The sequence below is a fragment of the Oryctolagus cuniculus genome, chromosome 20 (genome assembly GCF_051225735.1).
Source record: "Oryctolagus cuniculus isolate XC-2025 breed Fujian yellow rabbit chromosome 20, ASM5122573v1, whole genome shotgun sequence".
NCBI classification, from domain to species: Eukaryota; Metazoa; Chordata; class Mammalia; order Lagomorpha; family Leporidae; genus Oryctolagus; species Oryctolagus cuniculus.
The window spans coordinates 27,473,051-27,501,050 of record NC_142886.1 but is presented as its reverse complement, the minus strand read 5'-3'; the positions used below and the strand labels follow the sequence as shown (position 1 = coordinate 27,501,050).

The window sequence follows — 28,000 nt, the reverse complement described above, 5'->3', positions numbered from 1 at the left end:
GGGCGCCCAGGACTCACCAGCCACGAGACGATGTTGATGAGCAGCACGGTGGGGATGCCCCCGAAGGGCTGCCCCTGGAGGACGGTGCTGCGAGACTGGAAGCAGTCGTCCACCGTCATGTTGTGCAGCCGTCTCTCCATGCTCAGGTTGTCCGGGGAGGCAGACATCCTGGGAGTCTCCCTGGTGAACAGAGTGGCGTCCAGGTCCGCCATCAGGACGCCCTCTCACTTTGCAAAACACAGAAGCCTGCGGAGGGGTTTGGGGGCACGAGAGGTGAGTGCATTTGCCAGGTGGAGTCTGGGGCACATGAGACCCAAGGTCAAGGGCCGGGCTCATAGCTGTCGTCAAGGCAGGGAGCCAGCCCAAGGCAGGCAGGAGAGCTGTCTCCAACCCAGGGCTACAACGATGGAAAGGCAGAGTCCCTGGGACAGTTCTTACTCTACACACCACTGACCTCTTTTAAAAAAAAATTATTTACTTATTTATTTGAAAGTCATAGTTATAGAGAGAGAGAGAGGGAGAGGGAGAGAATCTTCCATCTGCTGGTTCACGCCCCAAATGGCTGCCACAGCCGGGGCTGGGCCAAGCTGAAGCCAGGAAGCTGGAAATCCATCTAGATCTCCCACATGGGTAGCAGGGGCCCAAGCACTTGGGCCGTCTCCCATGCTTTCCTAGGCACATTAGCAGGAGCTGGATCAGAAGTGGCGCAGTGAAGACTCGAGCCGGCACTCAGGTGGGATGCCGGTGTCACAGGCAGGGACTTTGACCTGCTGCACCACAGCGCCAGCACCACCACCCATCCCTTTTAAGGAGAGTCGTTGGGGTGGGCGTTTGGAATAGTGGTCAAGATGCCAGTTAAGACACCTGCGGCCCACATCAGAGTGTCTGGCTTAGATACCCAGCTCCTCACTCCAGCTTCCCGGGGATGCACACCCTGGCAGGTCAGTAACCTCTTCCAGGACAGAGGGCCATGGCCGATGACTGTCAGGAAGCGGGAACGCGGGATCTCGGGCAGACCCCCGCACGGCCAGGGAGGGACCAAGAAGAGTAGAAAATTGCAGAGAGGCACAAGAAAGGCATCTTTGCAGCCCCAGGCCAGCAACCCTGGGGGCGACAGGCACGGCTGTGAGCCGGTGATAAGGAGGTGGTCTCAGCTTTCAGTACTGGGCTGGGGAGGGGGCCCAGGAGCTCGGGGAGTTTCTGAATCCCAGCTCCATCACTTCCTTGCCAGGGGACCTTGGGCAAGGCACCCAAGGTCTCCAGGCCTCTTTTTACTTATCAAATGGAGATGGCAACAGCCACTAGTACCCACTTTCAGGACTGTTAAGAGTGGTGAGTGGGCCGGCGCTGTGGCATAGTGGGTAAAGCCGCCGCCTGCAGTGCCAGCATCCCATATGGGCAAAAGTTCGAGTCCTAGCTGCTCCACTTCCCATCCAGCTCTCTGCTATGGCCTGGGAAAGCAGTAGAAGGTGGCCCAAGTCCTTGGGCCCCTGCACCCACGTGGGAGACCGTAAGAATTCCCTGGCTCCTGGCTTCGAATTGGCTCAGCTCCAGCCATTGCAGTCAACTAGGGGGTGAACCAGCAGATGGAAGACTTCTCTCTCTCTCTCTCTCTGCCTCTCCTTCTTTCTCTGTGTAACTCTGACTTTCAAGTAAATAAATAAATCTTAAAAAAAAAGAATAGAGAGTTAAGATTTGCCAGTTGTAGGACCAGCGCTGTGGTGTAGTGAGTAAAGCCGCCGCCTGCAGTGCCAACATCCCATATGGGTGCCAGTTCAAGTCCCAGCTGCTCCTCTTCCAATCTAGCTCTCTGCTATGGTCTAGGAAAGCAGGAGATGATGGCCCAAGTCCTTGGACCCTTGCATCCACGTGGGAGACTCTGAAGAGGCTCCTGGTTCCAGGTTTCGGATTGGCCCAGCTCCAGCCATTGTGGCTATTTGGGAAGTGTACCAGAGAATGGAGGATCTCCCTACTCCACGCCCCCTCCCATAACTCTGCTTTTCAAAGAAATAAAAAAAAATCTTAAAAAAAAAAAAGATTGGCCAATTGTGTAGAACCATCCCGGTACACAGGAAGCATCACATAAATACTTGTAAAATGAGAAGTAGGTGTGGACTTCCAGGGACACCACGGAGTGCAGAGGTTTGGTGATGGGGATGGAAAAGGGAATGAAGACAGAGGATGGGCGTGGAGGAGATGAGGGGTGGCCTGGGAGTCTGGGGCCTCTCAGGCTCACTCACACAAACAGGGGGTTCAATGAAGTTACCCTGGAAGAGGAGGGAGGGCACAAGACCTTCTCCCACTCCAACCCTCTGGATTACAGAGTCTTGTCTTCCTAACTGTCCTTACTTTCTGGTCCCTTCTGTTTGCGTAGGCTGCCCATGGCTTATGCCTCCACCCCAGGTCACTGATGCATGAAGTCGCAAACTTGAAATGGATCACATGGGCCACGGTGCACCTGAACAGCAAGCATCAGTGCAGCGGCAGCACCATCTCTGGGGGTCCTGGACAGCACAGGCACCTGTGCCATGTCGGGCGCAGGGTCAGCTGTGGCAAGAAGCTACAGTGCTGCATGCAGGTGGCCAGTAGGGGGAGTCTGGGCCCAGGAAGTGGTGGATGGTGAACCTGCCTCATTAAGGAGATTTCTTACCCAAGTCAGTTCTTGGAAGGTTCCAGCCAGGCTCCACTCAGTGACCGGGTTGCTGTAAAAGAAGGAATGCGGTGAACAGACCACAAGGCTCAGGGTCCCGGGACCCTCTGAGCCTCAGGGCCCCTTCTGTCCTCTCAGGTTCACACTCACATCCTTTATCAGGTTGTTTTGTAAGGAGTCCCTCCCAGCCTACTGCTCCTCACTTATCCGTGGTTAAGCACAAAAGTTTTCCATTTAAAAATTTTTGTTTATTTGTTTGAGAAGCAGAGAGATCAAAGAAGCTTCCATCTGCTGGTTCTCTCTCTACATGCCTGCAGACAGTTGGGCAGCCTGGGCCAGGGCTGGAGCTAGGAGCCAGGAGCCAGAAGCCAGGAGCCAGGAACTCAATCCAGTCTCCCACATGGGTGTCAGGAACCCCAACTCAGGCCATCACCTGTTGCCTCCAAAGGTGTGCATTAACAGGAAGCTGGAGCCAAGAGCCAGAGTCAAATATCAAAACCCAGATACTCCAATATGGAAAGCAGGTGTCTTAACTGGAATCTTTTTTTTTTTTACAGGCAGAGTGGACAGTGAGAGAGAGAGACAGAGAGAAAGGTCTTCCTTTGCCATTGGTTCACCCTCCAATGGCCGCTGAGGCCGGCGCGCTGTGGCCAGTGCACCGTGCTGATCCGAAGCCAGGAGCCAGGTGCTTCTCCTGGTCTCCCATGCAGGTGCAGGGCCCAAGCACTTGGGCCATCCTCCACTGCACTCCCTGGCCACAGCAGAGAGCTGGCCTGGAAGAGGGGCAACCAGGACAGAATCCGGCGCCCCGACCAGGACTAGAACCCGGGGTGCCGGTGCCGCTAGGCGGAGGATTAGACTATTGAGCCGCGGTGCCAGCCTTAACTGGAGTCTTAACCACTAGGCTGAATGCCTGCCCTTGATATTCCAGACTTTGACAAAATGACCCTCAAGCCGAGCTGTAAAGGAGGTGCAAGAACAAGCAGCGTGCAGGGGCAGTGTGGGCAGAGAGGGCCATGTTGTCCAAGCCCCGAGGGAAGAGAGCGTAGCCTTCTGAAGAATGAAAATGCATCGTCATGGCAGGAGTGTAGAATAGATCACTGGTTTGTTCATCCATCCGTCCATCCGTCCATCCATCCACCCACGCACCACCCACCCATCCATCCATCCACCCACCCACCCACTCACCCATCCATCCATCCATCCACCCACACAGCCAGCCAGCCAGCCAACAAGAATTCACTGAGTAGCAGGTTGACCGGGTACAGGCTTTCCTGTTCAACCTGACCAACGAGACTCAGGGCAGGGGAGGTAGGAAAAAGGCAGAAGAAACAATCCGCACCCTCTCCCACCTCCCCACCTTCCTAAGCTCTCCTAGGCAGCAGTGACGGAAGGCTGTTGCCATGGAAACCTAGAGCAGCTCCAGGCTTCCCCTCTGCCTCCCCCCACCTTCAGCATCTCCAGACTTTCTTTCTGGAGGGGGAGAGTTGGCTCTTGGCTGTGAAGGAGAGAGCCAAAAAGCCCAGACTTTGCATCAGCCCTGGAAAGGATGAAGTTTGAAGCCCAAGGGCGCTAACCTGAGGGTGCTAAAGGAACCCTCAGCAGGGGAACCAGCCTGGGGCAAGAGAGCATCAAGGAATGTGTCGCTCTGAATATTACACGCACAGCAGAGGACAAATAACCTGTTTGGGGCAGCAAGGAGAATCAGGCTTTCTGAATCCAGACTGTTCGGACTTAAATCCCAGACCCACTCTTGCTGTGTGACGGATTGACCCTCAGTTTCCATACCTGGAAAATGGGGATAACCACAGGGGTTCCTGCCAAGATGAAGTGAGCTGATTCACACAAAGCCCTTTGCACAATGCTTGAGAAACACACATGTGCTCACCGTTAGCCAGTGCCATCACCACCATCACCAGTGCTTTTTTTTATTATTTATTTTATTTATTTATTTATTTATTGACAGGTAGAGTGGACAGTGAGAGAGAGAGACAGAGAGAAAGGTCTTCCTTTTGCCGTTGGTTCACCCTCCAATGGCCGCCGCGGCCGGCGCACTGCGGCCGGCGCACCACGCTGATCCGATGCCAGAAGCCAGGTGCTTCTCCTGGTCTCCCATGGGGTGCAGGGCCCAAGCACTTGGGCCATCCCCCACTGCACTCCCGGGCCACAGCAGAGAGCTGGCCTGGAAGAGGGGCAACCGGGACAGAATCCGGCGCCCCGACTGGGACTAGAACCCGGTGTGCCGGCGCTGCAAGGCGGAGGATTAGCCTAGTGAGCCGCAGCGCCGGCCACCAGTGCTTTTGGGAGATGGTGGTGAGGGGCCCAGATTGGGTGCTTCCTAGTCTCTTTCCATCTACTCTGTGTTGGGATGGACAAGAGGAGTGATGTGGGGACGGCAAGGACCACCCACACCTCTCACATTACAGCTGGTGGGTGGCTGTTGCCTCTGCTCTTCCTGGGTGTAGAAAGCCAAGGCCAGCCTTGCCTTGGGGTCAAGGACAGGCAGTGGGAGAAGACGCTGGTGGGTGAGTCGGAATTCTCAGGTCACCCCACCCATAGCTGCACAAATTATTCTGATAGGAGAGTATGTGGCCCTCTTCCTATCCCATTCCTCCCTGCGCCCAAATCTGGCATCTCAGGTAAAGTTTTGTTGTCAAGTGAGCACCACTCACCCATTGCTCAGTCCTGGCTTGCAAACCAGGCCTGGTTTCTCCTACTGCTCTCCTAACCATCCAGGCAAATATGGTTCTCTCCGCCTTCCTTCCAGATGAGCCAGACACCTCCAGGCCAAGTCCTCTGTGTGGGGCGCCCAAGTGCCATGGATGTCCTCAGAGTTAGGAAGGTCCAGAGGGCATAACAAAGGGGAGATCTTATTAATAGCAACCATTTACTCAACATTTGCTATGGGCTAAAAAATTACAATTGAAGAATTAGCTCACTTCATTCTCACAAGCACCTAAGGGCATGAGAACCATCCCTCGAAAATTAAGGCCCAGGGAGGTTAAACAACTTGTCCAGGGTCTAGGCACTAGTAAGTGGCAGAGTTTATCTTAAATCCAGGCAGTTCACAACCTCTGTGCTTTGCTGTCACCTGGGCAATACTGGACAGGGCACAGAGGAAGGGGATGTCTTTGCCCAGGCTTAGTCCAAGAGTTAGCCTTCTCTGGGCTCTCAGGGTAATGCAGCAGGAAGCACAGTGGACTGAGCCAGGAAGCCAACTGGCCCCTGGAGTCACTCAGCCTGCACTTGGTCTGCTCACAGGCCCTGCATGGTGACGGGGTGACAGAATCCCTGTAGCCATAAGCTGTGTCCTAGGAGCAGATGCTGCAGGTGGGAAGCCACCCCACCTCCTCCTCCAGCCCCATCACTGCCAGTACACAAAGCCACAGCTCCTGCCCTGCCCCCTTGCCATCTGGCCTTCTCAGTCTCCGCAATAATTCATCACCTTTTTTGCTAACAAAAGGAAAGATTATCTCTCATGGTTCTGGACCTAAACAAGCAAACCAGGATTCCCCTCCCCTTCTTCTCTGGGTGTCCTCCCAAGGGCAGCAACACCTTTCCAGGAAGTCAGCTCAGTAGCTTCATCCCACACTCCCTGCTAGGGAGCCAGGGACCCTATAGGGGAAGGGGTGTTGCTGGAATGAGGGGTTCTGATGTATGTCCTTCCCCACCCACCTTATCTGTTGGCCACAAATCTCCCGCCGCCCCCAGTATCCTGAGCTCTTCATTGCTCTGAACTTTCCATCTTCCCAATAAAGGAGGTTTGTCCAACTTTACACATCAGGAGACCAAATCTTCGGCAGACTGAAGGCTGGGGAAAGTAGTGGATTCGGGATGCGAACTTGGATATTCTGCCTCCCCATTCAGTGCTCTCCGTGACACTTGGGGGCAGGCCTTGGAATCACCTGCAAGGTGTTGCAGACCCAAATACCCACACCCCACCCAAGACGTTACAAAATGAGAATCCTTGGTTGAGTCTGTGCAGCTGAGATAGAGAACCATTGCCTAAGACTTCCAGGGTTCTCTGCATCTAGACAAGGTGTCCTTAAAGAGCCAGAGTTTCTTGTCTCCCCCAGATAAGAAGGAGCTGTGAGGACAAACAGTGGTAGCCTGGTGCCCTGAGTCATGTTGCAGTAGGGAAGCTCAGGAGACTAGTGCCGCCTCCACCTCCTGTGTGACCCCGTCATTCCCTTCCCGCTGGCCTTGAGATTCTGGAGAGCTGCTAGGATGTGCAGAGCCCCACACTGCCTCTGCACCAGGAACTCTGAGCTCTGGCTTGTCTCCCATTAGTCCTACATCTTGCTGGAGTCTCAGAGCCCTTGCCCCACCCTTCAGTCACATCCCTCTGGGCTCAGTGGCAGCTCATCAGCACTTCCAGGTCCTGAGCACAGCTCATATCCTGTTTTCTGGGGCCTCCTTTCAGATGGCCAGCCTGGTCAACACCTTTTCCCCACACTCTACATAGCTGGCCTTTGCTACGACTGCCTGGAACTGTGCTCTCATTTCCCATGGACATGAGCAGTAAGGTCTCCAACAGATCTGTGGCATCTGTGACAGCAGGGCCACATCCTTTATTTTACTGTCCGTGGTTTTCCACTGTGACCGGCAAGTAGTAGACTTCAATGAAAGACAGATGACTCTTCATCCGGAGCCCCACGCAGGGGTAGGAATGAATAAGATGTGAGTGATTTGCAAATATTTGCATACTGTGATAGACTACTTGAGTCCTGGGATTTTGCACGCTCACAGCACTCTACTGGTTACCAAGTCTCCTTCCCCAAGTCATAGCACGGAGTAGAGAAAGCCTGAGGTTGTGGGTTGGGACACTGGGGGTGAATGTGGCTCTAATATTTATTATCTTCCACTTAACTTCTTGCTTCTCAGCTTCTCCTACACAAAATGAATATCAGCATGTCTGTCCTGCCAATGCCAGGGCGTTATGAGGGTTCACTAAGGGAGATATGCATGGAGGCTTTTTGTAAACCAAGTGACAAAAATGGCTTCCTGTGCTACCCTCTTCCTCGAATCCAGGCCAAGCCTCCCTGAGAAGCCCTCGAGCCACCTCTGAAGCAGCATGGAACGAGTGGATTAGGCCCCTGCCCGCTGTGGTGCCCACTCTGCAAGCTGTGTGATAATAAGGAGCCAGCAGCTGGGGCCAGCAGGGTTTCAGCACCGTGGACAGCACCACGCAGCGCACACACTTCTGCTGCGGCTTCTCTTAGGCAGGGCCAGGCAGAGCTCACAGGTGCTCTGGTCCAGTAATGAAAGTAACAGCTCCCGTGTACCGAGTGAGCGCTATGTCAAGCACTGTGCCAAGTCCCTTCATGCGCAGCCTGGGTTAACAAATCTATTGGGCTGCCTGTCCCACACGGCTGATGGCCCTCAGCATCTACTCCCACCTCTTTCTAGGGTGCCTTCCTACATCACAGAGGCTAGAAAGCTGAGAAGCACATTTCCAACACTCACTCACACCTGGGGTTCTGGATATAAAGTAGGCTCCACTGAGTAGATGCCCTGGAGGCAGAGGGAGGACAAAGCCACCGTCCCGGGGCTTGGGCTGTGTTTCACTCACAAGTCACGCTGGGGTAAGGAAAGGTTCTCTCCCTCTGACTCCCAGGAAGGGGGATGGAAGAGGCAGCTGTGGCACAGGCTGCACAGGTCTCCTGAGCCTGGACTGCAGGTGAGGTGACATGAGCTCACTGGTGCCGGGGAGGGTCCCCCAACTGTGGAGGAGAAGTGGGCTGTCTAGTGGCTAGCTCTGCTCTCTTCTGAAGACCCAGATTCTAGCCCTTCCCATGATTCTGAAAGCATATAATTCCTTCTTTGAAATTCTGTGGTGCAGCAGGTTAAGCCGCCGTAAGCCACCATATGCAGCACTGAGGACTTGCCCTGATCAGTTAGTGGCACTGGAGTTGGGCACCCCACAGCATCCTCCCGCTCATCTGGCTGGTGCCTCCTCCAGGCACTGAAGCCAGGCTCAAGACAGAAGTTACTGGAGAGAAAGAAGTGCTGATGGTGAACACGGGGCCATACTCCGGGCTTGAGAAAGCCTCAGAGGAAGGGAGAAGGGGAAGGTGCCAATGTGGGTGATGGGCCAGGCATGGTACATGTTAACACTGTTTATTCCTCACAGGCAGTCCAAGAGGTAGAAGCCTAAGAAGTAGGAGCTGATACCACCATTTCACAGTTAGAGAAACTGGGGTTCAAAGAGGTTAAGCAACTGGCCTAAAGTCACGACCTGGAGAGACAGTCAGAGCTGGAAACTGAGTGTCTGTGACTGCACTGCATCAGTGGCACAACTGAGAAGACAGCGGCCTTGTCTGTCCCGGGAAGACGGCCCCAGACCCTCACTGCATCCGTGGGACCCTCGGCTAAAGGCGAGGAGCAACTGCAGGTGTGAGAGGGAGCTGGGATGCAGTGGGGAAAAGGTGGCCACCTGGAGCAGGCCAGAAGCTGGGCGAGTCACTTCCTCCCCCCATCGCAGCCCCAGGACCTCCACAGGGCGCCTCTCCTTGCCAGAAGGTGCCATCCCTTCACTTCCTGCCCATGGTCCCAGGCCAGTGAGCAGCCATGACTGGACCCAAGTGGGGGGAGCTGTGGGGACTTCACAGACACCCAGGGCCCTGGTAGCCCAGCAGCAATGCAGGGAGACAGGGAGCAGGAGAAGGGGTGACGGAATACGAAGTAAAAACAGCAGGTATGATGCTGTTGAACTAAATGATCTCGATTCTAAAAGATTAAAAAAAGAAAAATGAAAGCAAAATTTAAAATGAAAATTACACCATGTTCTTTAAATGCTCTTTTAAAATTTGTAATGCTTTTGAGAAACTCTTTACTTGCAGAATTATTCATAATTAGAATGTTTTAAAGCAAAGGTTGGTATTTCCAGGCACACAGATGGCCAGCTTTGGCTCCTCTTCCTGCCTCAGCTCCATCTCCCTTGTCCCTCAAGTGCCCTCATTTTGACCAACTCCTACTCACACCTGTCCATGGGGAGGGGAGCAGGGCACGTGGCCTGGAGCCCCAGCACAGGCCCCCTGTGCAGAAGGCAGAGCAGGGGCAGGCTTGGCCCAATGGTGGAGACGGCTGCATCCCACACCGGAGGGCCCGGCTTGAGTTCTAGCTCTGCTCCCAGTTCCAGCTTCCTGCTAGAGCACACCCCGCAAGGCAGTGGTGATGGCCCAAGTGGTTGAGTCCCTGCCATCCCCGTGGACTGAACTCCCAGGTCCTGGCTTCAGTTCCCTGCTGGCACCATTGCAGGCATTTAGGGAGTGAACTCTCTCCCTCTTCCTCTCTTTGAGGGTCTCTCTGCCTCTCAAATAAACAAATCCGTTTAATTTTTTTTTTAACTAGGGGCTGGTGTTGTGTTAAGCCACCCTTTCCAACACCAGCATCCCATATCAGAGTGCTGCGTTGAGTCCCAGTTGCTCCATTGTGCTCATCCAGCTTCCTGCTAACGCACCTGGGAAGGCAACAGAAAACAGCCTAAGTTACTTTGGCCCCTGCCACCCATGTGGGAGACCAGAACGGAGTTCCTGGCTCCTGGTTTCAGCCATTTTTTCAGTAAGGCAGTAGACAGAAGATTCTCTCTCTCTCTCTCTCTTCTCTATCTCTATTTCTATCTCTATCTCTCTCCCTCTTTCTCTGTTGTACTGCCTTTCACATAAATAAATTAGAGAAAAAAATGAAGAAAGGAATAGAGCAGGTCAAGGTCTGAACTGTGTGCCATCTCCTCTCCATCCCCCTCAGGGCCTGGCTGGGTCAGGAACACGAAGAGCAAGGCTTGACCCCAAACCATCCAGGCCAAGGTGACCACCGGGCCCCTGGGGGGTCTGCCTGGAAGCCAGAGGCAAGCCCTTGTCACCAACTGCCCTCCCCCCACCCAATCAGTGACTCCTCCCGGCAGCCACAGCACAGGGCTGACTACAGCATAAGACAGTGTGACGATGGGAAGGGGTTCAGAGGCCTGCCCAGCGCGGCTCTGCCTAGGGTCAGCCTGCCCTGCCTCCAGCTCAGCCCCTCCCCCCTCCCCCCTTGCCCCAAGGTTGAATGGAGATGTAAATAGCACCTGCCTCACGAGGTAGCTGTGAGGATCAAGGGAACCAATTCACAGGAAACACTGAGAGCGCAGCCCAGCACCCAGTGCTGGCTCAGTCCACGTGCTTGGTACCTAGAATGGGCCACTCCTCTCAGGATGACACAGCAGATACCACCCCCCCCCCCAAAGGCTAGGGGCCTTGACGGCAGGGCCTGGGCTGCACTACTGGTCATTTTCTCTGCTGCACCGGGCAGGCCTGAGTGCATGACAACTATCTGGTGAAGAAAGGAGACAGGCAGCCGTGCAGAGGTGGGGCTCACTGGCCCCTCACCCTCCAACAGAGTGTTTTGGCTGGAGGGGATCTCCCAGCTCCTCTGCCTTAACCCTGTCTTTCCACAGACGGGCGCGGAAGGGCTGGCTAACATGGCCCTGGATGCCCAGTCTCTGAGGAGCTGAGCAGCCCTCAAAGCCTACGGATAGAGGGCATGGCAAAATCTTGGACTGGGACTTCCGTTTCTGTCTTGGTTTACCAAAAAATGTGGCACATCTATCTCATTTCTGAGCAAACACACTCACCACCACTGGGAGAAGCAGCACGCCCCAGCCCGACCCTGAGCCATGCTGGCTGTGATTCTCGTCTCCATGGCAACAAGTCTCCGCGTGGCCTCCAGCCAGCGAGACTGAGCAATGCTCCCCTGGACTGCCATCAGCGGGCCCCTGGGCGAAGAGGCTGGCAGCATGGCTCTCTCCCCAGCCTCTGCCCTGACTGATTCCTCTGCAGGAGGCCAGAGGGGGTCGGGAGGGAGGAGAGAAGGCGTGGGAGGGGCTCACAGGGATGCAGCGTGGTAGAGGCCCTGATGGCAGAGTCGGCCCCAGCTGGAGCCAGGATGAAGGCTGCCAGTGCACAACAGGAGCAAATAGGCAGGCCACTGCTGGGTGCCTTCCAGCCCACCACCTGCTGCTGCCAGGACAGGCTCTGATCGACAGGGGCTCTGCAGCTGGGAGGCCGAGCCCTCGTCCCACTCAGACCCAACCAGCTGTTGATGACTCACGGATGTCCACACAGAGCCAGCCTTCACCAAACACCTCCTCTGTTGCACCATGCTAGGAACGAGGGTGGGGGAGGGGAGGCAAGGATCTCAGAGGGCACATAGTGGGGTGACGGAGACCCCGAGCAGACAGAAATGGATGATCAGATTCACTGCCAAGTGCAAGCACAAGATGCTGACCACACATGGTGCGTGCATCTTGCTGTGTGTGTGCGCCACCATGGGTCTAGACTTCTCTGGAAGGATTCACAAGAAGTCATTGGCATTGGCTGCTCTCTGGGAGAGGAATGAGGCAGCCACAGAAGCAGAGTGGGGGAGACTTCTTACTACATCCTCCCCTTGCTATGTGAGGTTTGTACTGTACACACATCTAACCATTTCAAACAAAACCCAGCAGCGAAACCCAAATGAAAAGCAGCTGACATGGAGGGGCTCTTGGCTCCCTTGGGGCTCTCAGAGGCCTTGTCTGCAAGGCGTGTGTGTGTTGTGTGTGCGTGTGCAGCTCTCTGCCTTCGGATCTGTGTGTTTGGGGACGTGTGGGTCTTCTGGGTTGAATGACGTCCCTCTAAAATACAGGTCCACTTGGGATCACGTTTGTTGGATGTAACTTGGTTGGAGATAGTCTTTGCAGATGTGATTAGTTTAAAAGACGATACATAATATTAGGGTGGTCCCTAAATTCAGCAACTGGGGTCCTAATAAGGCAGGCGCTGGAGTGACACGGTTACAAGCCAATGACCAGCAAGCATTGCTGGCAGCCACAAGGGGTAGGGGGAGGATCCTTCCCCGGAGCCTGCAGAGGGTGCCTGGCCCTGCCCACACCTTGACTCCAGACTTCCAGCCTCCGCTTCAGTTGCCTCAAGCCACTCAGTCTGCGTGAGTTAGTTCCAGCTACCCTAGAAAATGAGCACATGTTCACCCAACCGTGGCCTGCCTGTTTGCTCCTGTGTTGGCACAATGGGTTAAGTCGCCGCCTGTGCCACTGGCAACTCTTCCTAGAGTGCCAGTTCAAGTCCTGGCTGCCCTGTTTCTGATTCAGCTCCCTGCTAATGTGCTTAAGAAAGCAGTGGAAGAAGCCGCCCACATGGGAGACCTGGTGAGAGTTCCTGCTGCCTTGCCTGGCTTCTGCCTGCCCTGCCCTGGCTATTGTGCCAGTTGGGGAGTGAACCGGCAGACGGAAAATCTCTCTCTCTCTCTGCCACTCTGCCTTTCGACAAATAGAAGAAATGGTAAAAGATGAAGAAAACAAACATAGTGGGTCTATGCATTTGTGTGTGTGTGCTTTGAGGTATGTTGATGTGTGTGTGCATCTGTGAGGGTTTCGGGGGTATTTGGATGTGCTGGGGGATGTGTTGGTGACTATAGCTTGGGTCTGGGTGCTCGTGTGTGCTTTGAAGGGCTTGCATGTCTACGCATTTGTCCATGTGCGTGGTGAGTGGTGTCTAGCACTGGTGTGCGTGTGGATTTGTGTGTTTCATGGGGTGTGAGCCTACATGTCTGCAGCCCTAGCCTTCCAGAAGTCTGCCTCAGAGAGGATGCCAGCCAGTGGCACCGGGCATAAGGCAGGCTCCAGGCAGGTGGGGGCAGCGCCCTCTCTGATCTGGGGCCTGCCTGGGGAGGAGGGAGAATCTAGTGTATCTGTGTGGGGGTGTCCCCATCACCCCTGCCTGGCCTGCACGATGGTCTCAAACTCAGGGTGCAAGTCCTCTGAGAGCCAGGACCCAGGAGCCCAGAACAGAGACCCCCCCCCCTTCCCTTTGGGGTTGGTTTAAGGGAAAATGCATCTGAGTTACTTTGAAACAGGAGAGCACAGGACCTCAAACTCAAGTGGGTCAGCATCCCCCACAGGGCTGGTCACCTGCAGATGGCTGGGCCCCACCCCAGAGGCTCCGCTGCAGCAGGGTGGGGTGCAGCCCAAGAATCTGAATCTCTGACAAGCTCCTGGGTGACACCACACTGCTGGGACAGGACCCCTGCTCTAAATCACTGACGTAGCCCATGAAGCAGGAGATGGGGGTTCCTCCCCAGTCCCCAACCAACCCCCAGACCCCAGTGTGGGCAGCCTGGTATTTTAAGATACGCCCTGGAAAAGTCAGCTCTGGCAGGCTCAATCCTGTCTCCCACATGCCACCTGTCACTCACAAAATCATTCCTGCGCTCAGGGTGCCTACAGCCGGGGCACAGGATTCGAGAGGGCATGGAGATCCCAAAGAGATTTCACGGGGCTGCATAAGTTTAAAGCAGGCTGGAAGCATAGAGGAGCACCTGGAGTCCAGAAAGGCTGCCTGGGGGAGGGGCTGACCCGGGCAGCTCTGCAAAGATGGTCAACACTGGCACACGTTTGCTGAGGGCTTACTGCCTGCCAGGGTCTGTGCAAAACCTCTCGACAACCCCAACTGGAGACACCGGCTGCAGCGTAAGATGTGGCCTGGACTGTCTGCCCAGACGGCTGCTCCCAGCTGGAGCACATACGGGCCTCCTCCCACAGAGAGGTCAGGGCAGGACTGCCTAGCGGGAGGCCAGACGTGCACCAGAGCACAGAGGGCAACAGGGGCAGGGCAGGGCAAGTCCTGGGTCCTGGGGGAGTTCAGAGCCCCCGAGAGAACGGCACACCCTTGGGGGCAGCAGAGGTAGGAGGAAGGCCGGGCTGAAGCCTGCCCCCCAGAGCCCAGCCCATCTGTCCAAACTGGGTGGCAGCCACGCTGGCTGCCTTGGGGCTCCCCGGTCACAGCTGTTCCTGCGGCGGGTGGCAGTGACATGGCGGAGGCTGCCTCCCGTGGCCTGACAAGGCCTGAGGGAGACACAGAGATCTGGAACATGAGGGGCCTGAGAAACACCTGCTACCGCGCTGGGAACTCGGTTTGAGGATTTGTTCATGACAAGGTTAGCCCTGGAGGGGGGCTGAGGTGCAGGGCGAGGCTGGCGTGACCTCCATGACTTACAGTGGTCCCGCTCCTGAGCCCCCAGACAGTCCCCGAGTGGCTCTGGGGGTCCTGACCTCCTTAAGCGGAGCACAAGCCTCAGGCCCGAGGTCACCTCCTGACCTTGCTCCTGCCCCTGCGGTGGAGGTCAGGAAAGCCAGTGTGACCCAGGCCAAGGGAGAGCTGAACAGAGACCTGAATCCAGAGTATGGAACCAGAGAAAGGGAGGCCCAGCCGCAGCAAGAGGTGTTCTGGTTAGACACCAGGAGGCACTGGCGGGGATGCTGAAGGGAGCAGGTGTTCCGAGGAAGAACAGAAAGCCACCCTCTGTCTGTGACAATCTGCCTGTGGGAAAAAAATACAGCAGGGACCCCTGCCTCCCCTGCCTTCACTGGCTTCTCTACCACCCCTCACCTCCGTCCTCCTCTCTCCTCTCCTGCTCACTCCAGCATATGCCTCTATCATCGGCTTGGGCCGGGTCCCAGCTGCCAGCGGTCACCTGGCTTGTTCCAGTGTCGCCGGACAGGGCAAGATGGGGCAGATTTGAGCTTGGACACAATCCAGCCAGTGTCTGAAGAGCCCTAGACCTGCTGGAGGTGAAGGAGCCCGGGCTCTGCCCCCGGCGCTTCCAGCCAGGTACAAGGATCAGACAGCAAAACCGACACCCAAGCCCAAGGAGAGGAAGAGCAGTGGGAGCGGCACGAGCCAAGGTGCTGGGCTCAGAGACCACAGCCCGGGCAGTCAGGGAAGGCTCCTAGGAGGTGGCATTTGGAGGGCACATGGGTTTCCACTTGGACAGAAACCAGTGGGGACAGGGGCAGTGTGGGCGCAGGGGACACATGAGTAGAGGAGAGGAGCAGAGCGTGGAAGGTTCAGGCAGACGGGCTGGGCTGCAGAGGTGGGGAGAAGGGTCTAGTGAGCTATCAGGCAGGTTGGGGCCAATGCAGGAGGCCCTGCCTCTCAGGGCGATGATTTAAGTGGTCAGGCAGTGGGGAGTTACTGACGGTTTCTGAGGAAGGGCATGCCAATACTGGGGCTGGGACCAGAGGGGCTGCTGGAGTTTGCTCCTGTCCCAGGATCTCATGAAAGACCCTAATCCTGAGTGCCAGCCTCCCAGGGACTCTGAGAGGAGTAAATCATCTGTGTGGCCCAAACGTTACCCCCCTCGGTGAGGGGCTTCCCCACCCGGCTCCTCTGGTGCTCCCCATACCTGTCCCCACTCTGCTCTTCCTGGTCCTGCGCCTGCCCCTCCCACCACACTGCCGAACCCTTCCTTCTGACTATGGCCCCTGCCCCCACCAGAACAGAGGCCCCACGCAGCACGGGCTGAGTCTGTCTCCCAGCCGCTGAATACCCAGGGTCGAGCCCAGTTTCTGGATTCCTAGCAAATTCATTCATTTTTCAATTTTTAATTTATTTTTTCATTTATTTGAAAGGCAGAGGAAAAACTGACAGTGATCTTCCATGCACAGGTTCATTCTCTAAGTGCCTGCAACAGCCGAGGCTGTGCCAGGTCAAACCTGGGAGTCTGGAACTCCATCTGGGTCTCCCATGGAGGTAGCAGGGACGCGAGTGCTGTTGGCTGCTGCCTCCCACAGCGCACATTAGCAGGAACCTGGAATCAAGAGCGGAGCCAGGACTCTAACCCAGACAGCACAGCCCAATATGGGACACAGGCATCCAAGCTGCCTCTCAACTCCTGTGCCAAACGCCTGACCTGACATTTGTTGAATGAATAAGGAGAAAGCAAACACCAGCCTGCGGGAACCAGCACAGCCTGTGTGATCCCCTCTCTGTCACCTCACTCCTGGCTTCCCGGGCTCGATGGGACCCCAAGGCTCTCAGTGGAAAAGCCTCTGAGACAGCCCCCCCCCCCCCACAGCCTAGAAGAACAACTTTGCTGTCTGATCAGAACACTTGCACTTGACCATGTGCTGCGCCGTGCAGGCGCTGTCCCCACACTCTGCACATTTTGTTCTATGTGTGCCTTGCATTCACCTTATAAAGCAGGTAATAGGGGCTGGCATTATGGTGTGGTGGGTTAAGCTGCCGCCTACAATGCTGGCATCCTATACGGACGCCGGTTCAAATTCTGGCTGCTCCACTTCCGATCCAGCTCCCTGCTAGAGTGGGCAAAGATGGCCCAGGAGTTTGGGCCCCTGCCACCCAAGTGTGCGATCTGGATGAAGCTCCTGGCTCCTGGTTCTGGGCTGGCTCAGCCCTGGCTGCTGTGGCCATTTGGAGAGTGAAGCAGAAAGGATGGAAGATCTTTCTCTGTCTCTTCCTCTCTTTCTGTAACTCTGACCTTCAAATAGATAAATAAATCTTTTCAAAGAAAGTGGCCAGTAGCTTCCTCATTTCACAGATGGAAACACAAGGGCCCAGAGGAGCTCCCTGACACAGCCAAGGTCTCCCCGTCAGATGAAGAGCCGTTCCTACACCAAACCCGCGCTCCTCCCTCTGCAGTACCCGGACCCTCTTCTGCCGGAGAATCACTGAGACGCACAGTGGGGGAGGGGGAGCTTGCCGAGCGCTCTGCCCAAGGCCCAGGCTGGGGCAGTTTCTGCTGGTCTCGGGCTTCCCCCCTGGGCTGCAGGAGTCCAGGTTTTGGCCACTTCCCAGCGATGACCAAGGACAGTGTCGTCTCATCTGACCCGATCAGAGCGCGTGCACAGCTGTGGCCGCCGCCTGTCCTGGGTGAGGGCCAGGTATCCTCCCCTTCACTCTGATGCGGCCCAGGGCTGCAGTCCAAAGCAGGGCTCACTACATTTGCAGTTCCAGCAGATCCCGGGAAAACACAGCTACCCCGTGTGCCCATCTGGCACCCCATCCCCAGGAGTGCCGGCAGCCAGGCTGTGGTTGGATCCGAGCCGCAGCTGCACGGCTGTAGATGCCTGCACTTCCACTCCTTAGGAACCCAGTTTATCCACCTTGAGGGTGAGACCCTCCCTCTCCAGAGACCTTGCTGACTCATAATTATGTGCAATGCAAACATTCTGCAGTGTCTGCCTCCAAGGCCCTTCACCAGCAAGTTAAAGCGCAGCCGTGGAACAGGCAGTGGGGAGCCACGGATGACTGTGGAGCAGGGGAGCGAGGTGACTGCTCTGCGCTTTGGAGAGGTTAAGCAGGCAGGCAGCAGAGTGTGCCCGGGAGAGAGCGAGCTCCTGTTATGCTCAGAGCTAATGTGCTAAGCGCTTACTGGGACTTAGGTGTTTCCAGCACTTCACAGAGATGAACTTATTTCTTGTTCACAGGCACCCAGGGGTGCCACTGTTACCCCCATTTTAAGTGCACAGAGCTGAGCAGGCTCATGGGTGGTGGAACTGGGTCCAGAGCCTGGGTTTGTTCAGCGCTGACTCTCACAGCCTCTGGACAGGGGCCTGGGCAGTGGGCACGGCCAGGAGCTGGGAGTGAACGACAGCCTATGGCTAAGGCTCCTAGCCCAGGGCGCTATCCCAGGCAGGGAACAGGGCAGCTCAGAGAGACCTGCCCACCGAGCACTGTGCACGGAGAACCGCATCTCAGATTCCTTTTATTGATAACAGCGGCAATCGCAATGTTCCTGGCCAACGGCCCGTCCAGAATAACTTCCTGCTTCACATCAAAGAGATCTGAGACACACTCAGAAGGAGAAATCTTGTCTCAGCTCTGGCTTCCTCCAGAAAAAGCCTCCTGCACTATCGCGTCCTTTGTTGCAAAGATTTATTTATCAACTTATTTAATTACTTAAACAGGGAAGAAAGCCACGTGTGGACGCCAACCTGGCTTTAACACATCCAAGCTGGGGATGTCAGTCACAGTCAAGGCCCCTTTTGCAAGGGGGGATAAAATGCTAGAGGTGACCGAGCAGGGGAAGGCAAGGAGAAGGAGTCAGAGAGAGAGAGAGAGAGAGAGAGAGAGAGAGCGCTCTCTCACCCGCTGGCTCACTCCCTAAAAGGCTGCAATGGTCCTGGGCTAAGGGTGGAAGCTGGGAGCAGCGAGCTCAATCCAGGTCTCCCAAGAGGGTGGCAGGGACCCAATGACTTGAGCCATCAGCTGCTGCCTCCAGGGTGCACTGGAATCAGAAGTAGAGCTAGGAACTGAACCACGTGGCCCAGCATGGGGCCCAGGTGTCTCAGCCACTAGACCAGCGCCTGCCCCTCCTGTACAGTTTTGACGAGATGACTCCTTATTCCCGAGATGTTCACCTGTGATGTCCAAAAGACCGCGCCTGATGTTACATCAGCGTTGGTTACATGAGGCTATGTGCAGTGTTTGAGAGGGAGGGAACAGGGACCATGGCTGGAGCTGTCACCAGAGGCCCTCGCAGCTCCAGCATGCAGTGGAGACACCATCTGTCCCAATCCTCACCCAGTGAAAGTGTCCAGTCAGGGACCCCTCCAAACGCCGTGTCCCCAAGCCAGGGTCAGCTGCGGCTGGGTGGAGCCACTCAGGGGACTCAGCTAGAAGCTCAGCCGGGGCGAGGCATCTCCGAGGGCTGAGGGCATCCTAACCAGCGAGTCTACCGGGGTCACCCTGGACAGCGCCCTTTGGAGATGGGCTGCCCACTCCCGCCAGGCTGTGGCTTAGAAAGGTCTGGGAAGGTCTTTCACCTAGTGGTGACGAGAGAGCCACGGGCCAGGGGAGCAGCCAGGACAGCCACGTTCCCTGGACTTCCCAAGGGGCTGGTGCTCTCGGGCTTACCCGATGGCCAGGATGACGGCAGGGGCACCTACCTGGTGCAGCAGGTGCGGCCGGGGCTCGGACTGATGGGCGGTCACCAGGCCTTCCTCCTCTTGATCAGGCCCCAGGAAACGCTGCCTCTGAGTGGCCCAGCTGTGTCTCCACTCAATTCCCGGCCACAAGGGTGGCTGCTCCAAAGCTCTGTAGCACAGGGACAAGGGAACACCGTCAGGGCGGGCAGGCCTGCATCCCAGTCCTCCCTGCGGCTCCTCCCCAAGCCCAGGCCCCTCCCAGACCTTCCCACAGGTGCTGCTGCCCCAGGGGAGCTCTGCGAAGTTCTCCAAACCCAGGTCAGCAAGTGAGCACCCCGGGGTGGGTGAGCCGGAAGGTATCACTTATCTTAGCTGAGCACAGGCCTGGGAGGGGACCACGGGCCGACTTCTGCAGCGGCAGTGGAAGCAGTGGCTTTGTCCCCTCCACCCTCACCCCAGTGAGTTCTGGCAGCCACATGCCACAGATGCTGCCACCAGGGCCGGGCTGAGAGAGGTCAGGGGCGCCGGCAGCCACCTCCTTCTGAGAATCATCTGATGGGGGTACTGCTAAAACGCAGCTTTGGGGCCCTACCCCATCCAGTGGGTCTGAATCCCCAGGAAGGCGCCTGGGCATGCGCACTTTAACAAGGTCCCCTTGTGGATTCGGCGGAATGTAGGGAAAGTGCAGACGGGTCCAAAGGGGTGCTCAGGCTGCGCACATAGGGGGTCGTAAGACCCCGCCTCCGCAGACAGCATAACCAGGGACCCTGAGACGCGTGCTGCGGCCCCTCCAGGGCTCCCTCTCCTCACAGACAGACAGACTGGGGATGACCTCCTGGGCCCTGCCCGATTAAAGTTATGCCTGCAAGAAGAGGCGAACCAGCTGAGAAACCAAATGGAAAAGCAGCCCAGGGTGAGGCGTTTCATTCAGGATTCTCCTTTGATCATCGGCTTCTTCCTCAAGATTTTAAAAATCTGGGGCCAGCACTGTGGCCCAGCCAGCATCCCGTGTGGGCGCCTGTTTGAATCCTGGCTGCTTCTGTTCCGATCCAGCTCCCTGCTAATGGCCTGGGAAAGCAGCGGATGATGTCCAAGTGCTTGGGCCCCTGTACCCACGTGGGAGACCCGCACACTCTTGGATCCAGCCTGGCCAGGCCCTGGCTGTGGCAGCCATCTGGGCAGTGAACCAACAGATAGAAGGTCTCTCTCTCCCTCTCCCTCTCTTTCAAATAAATAAAATAAGTCCTATTTTTTAAAAATTCTGAGAATAACATGCTTGTGGGAAAGAATCAAACCCTTCTACAAAATACACAATGAAATCTAGGCTGTCTGCCCCTGTCAGCCCACACCTCTGACCCACCCCAAACACAAACATTATGTTTCCTGTTTACATTTTCTTCTAGAATTTTTCCAAAAACATGGACAAAATACATATGGACCAAAAGTACCCATGTCTGCATGTTCGCTTTAAATGTCCCTGAGCCAGGAAACTTTCCCCAGGGCCCTGCCCTTGCACACAGAGCAACACAGGCCGTCCCTTCACCGGTCAGTGGCTCAGCGCCTCGCACCGAACAGACTATCCTGTGACGTGCGCGAACCCAGCCGTCCCAATCCACCTGTGTGCTGCACACATCGCCAACACCGTCTCGAATGATGTCTCTCTGAGCATGCGCAAGACGGTAGTCACGTGATCCACCCCTCCGCTGCAGGTCACGTGCCTGTAAACTTCCGCCAAACGTCGCCCAGGGTTCCCTCTGCAAGCGGTGGGCCCGTTTGCTCTGGCACGCAGGACTGCTCGTCCCTTACCATCCTCTGCAACACACGACACGGTGCAGTAGCAACTCTTTAGACGTTGCAGCGCGAGAACTGACAGATGATATCTTGTTTCCATTTGTAATTCTTGAATTGCCACAGGGAGCAGCCCTGTTAGCCTGTGTACAGATTGGTTGGCGTCTGCGTGTATTTTGATGTTCCTTTCTCATTTATCTTCCTGATTTTTAGGGCAATTAACTTTTTGTCATGTGTACTGCAGACTGCCATTTCAGTTTTTTAATTTTAATTTTTTTAAGATTTATTATTGGGGCCTGGTGCTGTGGCACAGCAGGTTAAAGCCCTGGCCTGCAGCTCCAGCATCCCATATGGGTGCCAGTTCGAGTCCTGGGTGCTCCACTTCAGATCCAGCTTCCTGCTGATGGGCCTGGGGGAGCAGCAGAGGATGGCCCAAGTTCTTGGGCCCCTGCACCCATGTGGGAGACCCGAAAGAAGCTCCTGACTCCTGGCTTTGGATCAGCTCAGCCCCAGCCTTTGCGGCCATTTGGGGACTGAAATAGTGGATGGAGGACCTTCCTAACTCTATGTGTCTCTACCTCTCTCTGCAACTGTCTTTCAAATACATAATATAAATCTTTCAGATTTGAAAGAGTTACATAAAGTGAGAAGGAGTGGAAGAGAGAGAGAGGTCTTCCATCCACTGGTTCACTCCCCAATTGGCTGCAATGGCCAGAGCTGTGCTGATCTGAAGCCAGGAGCCAGGAGCTTCTTCCCAGTATTCCACGTGAGTGCAGAGACCCAAGGACTTGGGCCATCTTCTACGGCTTTCCCAGGTCATAGCAGAGAGCTGGATCGGAAATGGAGCAGCCAGAACTCAAATGGTGCCCATATGGGATGCCAGCACTGAAGGCAGTGGCTTTACTCACTATGACACAGCACTGACACCTACAATAAATATTTTTAAAAAATTTTATTATTGGGGCCAGCACTGTGGCTTAAAAGGCCTCTGCTTGCAGTGCCGGCATCCTGTATGGGCACTGGTTGGAGTCCCAGCTGCTCCACTTATGTTCCAGCTCCCTGCTAATGCAGCTGGGAAAGCAGTGGAAGATGGCCCCAGAGCTTGGGCCCCTGCACCTACATGGGAAGCCTGGAGGAAGCTCCCAGCTCCTGGCTTTGGCTTAACCCAGCCCCAATGTTGCAGGCATTTAAGGAATGAATCAGTGGGTGGAAGACCTCTCTCTCTCTCTCTCTCTCTCTCTCTCTCTCTGCATCTCTGCCTTTCAAATAAACAAATAAATCTTAAACAAATTTTATTATTAATTTACTTGAAAGGCAGAACAACATACAACTTCTGAGTTTCAGATTTGTCTAAAAGCTTTCGCTTCTGAGGGTCATAAACATATTTGTCCATATTTCCCGCCAGTCCGGTTAGGGTTTTCATCCAGTCTTTGCCTCATCTAGGACTTACTGTGGTGTTAAGGACAACAGCAGGGCCCAGTTCCATAGCTTCCCTCAAAAGGCTAGCCAGACAGTCGTCCTGAGGTCACGCTGGAATCGTCCATTTTCTGTCCGTCCCCACCTTCCTCCTAGATCTAAAATCCCAGTTTAACTGTGTAATAGGATGGGTACAAAGAACATAAACTCAAGACCCTGGCTCAAATCCCAGCTCTACCGGATCAAGGATAAGTGACTTTCCGTGCCTCAGTTTCCTTGTCTAGCGATGCGGATAACCATAGCACTCTCTGCGTAGGGTTCTCACAGGAATGAAACGAGTCAGTTTCCTTGTCTAGCGATGCGGATAACCATAGCGCTCTCTGCGTAGGGTTCTCACAGGAATGAAATGAGTCAGTTTCCTTGTCTAGCGATGCGGATAACCATAGCGCTCTCTGCGTAGGGTTCTCGCAGGAATGAAACGAGTTCTTACATTCTTGTCAAAGCGTACCGCTCTCCAGCGTCTCACCTTACACACGGACACGCCAAGCTGGAAGTGAAAGGGTGCACCAGAGGCCTCCCGCACACAGTAACTACCAGACTGTGTCCCCAGAACTCATGTGCTGGGACTTAATCCCCATGCAACAGCGCTGAGAGATGGGACGTTTAAGAATCTTCTGTGGGAGACCCAGATTGCACCTGGCTCCTGACTTGGGATCTGCTCAGCTCCAGCCGTTGTGGCCATTTGGGGAGTGAACCAGCAGATGGATGGCCTTTCTCTCTATTTCTTCCTCTCTCTGTAACTCTATTTCTCAAATAAATAAATAAAATAGTTTTAAAAAAAGAGGTGATTAGATAATGAGGATTCTCCCATTAATGGGTTAGTGCTGCTGTCACAGGAGTGAATGCTACAATAGTTTGGCCTCCTTTGCTCTCTTGAGCATGTCCTCTGCCGTATGACGCTTTCCATCCTGTTATCTTGCAGCAAAAAGCCCTCCCCAGATGCCAGCCCCTTGATCTCGGACGTTCCAGCCTCCACAACTATGAGTCAGGCAATGCCTGTTCTTTACCACTGAACTCCTCTCAGATATCATTACCGCAGCACAGATGATGGTGAGCGAGTACTGCCAGGGGTGGCCACAGTCACACAAATAAGCCAACATCTGCTACGAGAGACAAAGAGGGACATTCTATAATGATAAAGAGTTAACTCATCAGGAGGATATAACAATTATAACTATAGGGGCCGGCGCTGTGGCATAACGGGTAAAGCCGCTGCCTGCAGTGCCGGCATCCCAAATGGGTGCCAGTCCGATTCCCAGCTGCTCCACTTCCGATCCAGCTCTCTGCTATGGCCTGGGAAAGCAGGAGAGGATGGCCCAAGTCCTCAGGCCCCTGCACCCACGTGGGAGACCGGAGGAAGCTCCTGGCTCCTGCCTTTGGAATGCCGCAGCTCTGGCCGTTGCAGCCAATTGGGGAATGAACCAGCAGATGGAAGACCTCTCTCTGTGTGTCTTTCTCTGCCTCTCCTCTCTCTGTGTTAACTCTGCCTTTCAAATAAATAAAAATAAATCTTAAAAAAACAATTATAACTATAGATGTACCTAACAACAAAGCACCCAACTGTATAAAAGGAAACATGGAATTGAAGGGGGAAATAGCAACACAATAGCAGTAGGAGATTTCAATACCTCACGTTCAGTAATGAATGGAACCATTAAAAAAAAAAAGGTCAATAAGGAAACAAAGGGGCTGGTGTTGAGGTGCAACAGTAAAGCTTCCACTCATACAGGTGCCGATTCGTATTCCGGCTGCCCCACTTCCCACCCAGCTCCCTGCTAATAGCCTGGGAAAAGCAGCGGAAGATGGCCCAAGTGTTTGGACTCCTGCCACCCATGTGAGAGACCTGGATGAGGCTCCTGGCTCCTGGCTTCAGCCTGGCCCAGCGCCGGCCATTGCAGCTCTGCAGAGTGAAGCAGTGATGAAGAGCTCTGTGTCCCTCCCCCACCCCCTCTCTCTGTAACCCTGACTTTCAATAGAGTCTTTAAATAAAGAAATAAGGAAACAAAGGACTTGAACAACACTATAGACCAACTGGATCTAATATATAGATATACAGAACACTTCACCCAACAGCAGGACACACATTCTTCTCAAGCTCACGTGGAACATCCTCCAGGTAGACAGGTGAAGAACAGGCCAGATCAGGAACACAAGCAGGAACCACTAGACGCTGGTGATTCCTATCACTGTTACTGCATATTAAGTGTGCTTTGTTCCACTGATATTCAACAGATATCTACCACTTTGTGTCAGGTCCTGTCCCAAGTGCCAGGGAACTAACAGTGTATTCTTTCAAGATTTTTTTAAATAAAGATTTATTAATTTAGAGGCAGAGTTACAGACAGACAGACAGACACAGATGGACAGACATACAGACAGAGAGAAAGGTCTTCCATCTGGGGGTTCACTCCCAAAACGGCTGCAATGGCCAGCGCGGGGCCAGGTTGAAGCCAGGAGCCAGGAGCTTCTCCCAGGTCTCCCAGGCGGGTGCAGGGCCCAAGCACTTGGACTGTCCTCTGCTGCCCTCCCAGGCCATGAACAGAGAGCTGGACTGGAAGTGGAGCAGATGGGACTTGAACTGGCGCCCATATGGATGCTGGAGAGCAGGCAGAGGCTTAGCCCACTACTCCACAGCCCCAGACCCTCTTTCATGATTCTAATAGTTTTTTCAGTTGACCAACTTGTTCTTTTTTTTTCCCCCAGGTGGTCAATCTTTTGATAAATTTGTCTCTTTTACAATTTCTATTTTCAAAATTTATATTGGCTTGTACTTCTAGAGCAATGTTGAAGATTCAAGGTAATAACAATAATTCTTTCCTTGTCTTTTTTCCTCTGTGTGTGTGCACACACACACACACAACCATGTTAAGCAAAGCCCATTCTTAAATAAGAGTGAAAATCAAGGCCTTTTTAAATTTAATCTATTTTTAGGTCAGCATTTTTAAAATTTAATTTCAGTATTTAAGGAGCTTTTTTTTTTGTCTCACCTGAACTATTAGTTTATTCAATTGTATTAACAGTTTTAAAAATATCCAATCTGGGGGCTGCTACCCCACATAGGCACCAGTTCGTGTCCTGGCTGCTCCACTTCTGATCCAGCTCCCTGATAGTGCACCTGGGAAAGCAGTAGAATATGGCCACGTCCTTGGGCCCCTGCACCCACGTGGGAGATCTGGGGGAAGCTCCTGATTCCTAGCTTCAGCCTGGCCCAGCCCTGGCTATTGCAGACATTTGGAACCAGGGGATAGCAGTCCTCTCTCTGTCTCTTCCTTTTTCTCTATAGCTGCTTTTCAAATAAATAAATAAATCCTTTTAAAAATATATCCAATCTGTGTTTCTTAACCAAACTTTCTTGTGGTATATTTATTTTTTAGTATAATGCTACATGATTTTACTTATTGCTATTTATGAATTTTGCACTGATATTTATACATGAGATTTTTAAGTAACTTTTTTTTGCTGTCATCAAGCTGTTATGTCAGTGCTGTTCTGGTTTCATAGAATAATTTGGGATCTTTGCTTCTCTGTGACCTGGTATAGTTGGTGCAGTTTAGATAACACTGGAAGTAGCTGTTCTCTGGGGAATGAACCAACAGATAGAAGACTCCTCTCTCTCTCTCTCTCTCTCTCTCTCACTCTCTGCCTCTACCTCTCTTTAGGTCTGCTTTTCAAATAATAAATAAATAAATCTTTAAAAAAAATTTAGAGGTAGAGTTACAGACAGAGAGAAGGAGAGACAGAGAGAAAGGTCTTCCATCTGCTGGTTCACTTCCCAAATGGCTGCAATGGCTATTGGGAAGAAATTAGACTAAACCTGGGGTATTTTGGGAGGAGAATTTTATAAAAATTCGGTTCCATCTTGATCTGTTTGGGTTTTCCAATTCTCCTGGCATCAAACTGATGATTTAATTTTCCTAGGAAACTGTCATTTCTGCTGGCTTTCACCTGAATTTGCGTATGGTCGGAGACAGTGTGCTGCAAGAATTCGGTTGCCTCTGGATCAGTGGCTACTTGCCACTTTTAATGTCCAGTTGTATATACTGGCCTGCTTCTTCCCTCGACCTTCAGTATATCAGCTAGACTTAAAAAAAAAATAAAATAAAATTACACACGGTTCCCCCAGGATGCGACTTCCTGTCTACATAGCCTGGGAGCAGAGGTGCTAAATCAGAAGGTGCGAGAGAGGGTGGCTAGACAAATGCAAGTCACCAGCAAGCATTTCAGAAGCACAAACAGCCTGCTGGCCAGGACACTCCAGCCCCCCTCTCCTGGCTCCCCCACCCCCCATCAACCCTGCTGTCCCTTCCTCCTGTACCCTTACCCAAGGGCCCAGGGAGACGTCGGTGCCTCTCCTCCCACATCTGATTACTGCTCTGAATTTTGAAAACTGGACACAAAAACGGTGGCCAGAATAAAACCAGAATAAAGTTAACTGAACAAAGACATGTTAGCATCCTGCCACTTTTGTTTCAGATCCTTTTAAGTAAATTATCTCTGCAAAATTAAAAGTCCCAGGCTGGCACTGTGACATAGTAAGCAAAGCTACACCTGCAGGGCTGGCATCCCATATCGGCGCCAGTTTGAGTCCCGGCTGCTCCACTACTGATCCAGCTCTCTGCCATGGCCTGGGAAATCAGTGGAAGATGGCCCAAGTCCTTGGGCCCCTGCACCCACATGAGAGACCCGGAAGAAGCTCCTGGCTCCTGGCTTCAGATCAGCACAACTCTGGCCATTGCAGCCAACTGAGGAGTGAACCAGCAGACGGAAGACTTCCTTCCTTCCTTCCTTCCTTCCTTCCTTCCTTCCTTCCTTCCTCTCTCTCTCCCCTCCTCTCCCTCCCTCCTTCCCTCCACCTCTCTCTAACCCTGCCTTTCAAATAAATAAATAAATCTTAAAAAAAAAAAAAAGGAATGAGGCACTTAGTCTATTTACAAAAAATAAAAGTCCCTCCTTCTCCCTTCCAGCCCCAGATGCCTCCCCATTCATGAACTTGCCTGGCCTTGCCTTGCCTTCCTTTTATTAAAATTAAATGATCACTAATGGCATTGTTTGAAATTCCCTTTTTTTTTTTGCAACACTGCTTTTGAGATTTATTCATATTAATACAGAATGTGTGTGTGAACATAACACTTCATCGAGGTATAATGTATATAAAATATATATAAAATTTATATAAAATAAATGTCCCCAGTGATGTGTGCTTTAAGGGCGGCAGAACATCACAACTGCGGTCATTCACTCCATCATCGCAGATAGCAGAGAGATGGAGGCCGAGACCTCTCTCGCACACCGCCGCCAGCCGGGCTGCCCTAGATCTGCTTGCACGTGACTCCTCACCCACAGGTGTACTCTCCCTAGACAGAGAGCACCTGGAGGTGAACCTG

General features: G+C 53.7%; 1 protein-coding gene across 5 annotated transcripts in view; it reads right to left on the bottom strand.

Annotated features, from left to right (window-relative positions):
• Positions 1–28,000, bottom strand: part of TMEM63C (transmembrane protein 63C) — a 67,272-nt gene that overhangs the window by 34,072 nt on the left and 5,200 nt on the right. The window contains exons 2-4 of one of the 5 annotated variants that reach the window (XM_002719631.6): positions 19,374–19,521; positions 2,651–2,702; positions 18–246 (exon numbers count right to left, since the gene is read on the bottom strand). In XM_002719631.6, coding sequence (XP_002719677.2) covers positions 18–212 — 195 coding nt within the window. In that variant the 5' untranslated portion in view covers positions 213–246; positions 2,651–2,702; positions 19,374–19,521. Of the gene's footprint in view, positions 1–17; positions 247–2,650; positions 2,703–5,322; positions 5,454–19,373; positions 19,522–28,000 lie in introns of those variants that run through there. The other 4 variants (XM_089322427.1, XM_089322428.1, XM_089322425.1 and 1 more) reach the window with 4 other exon arrangements.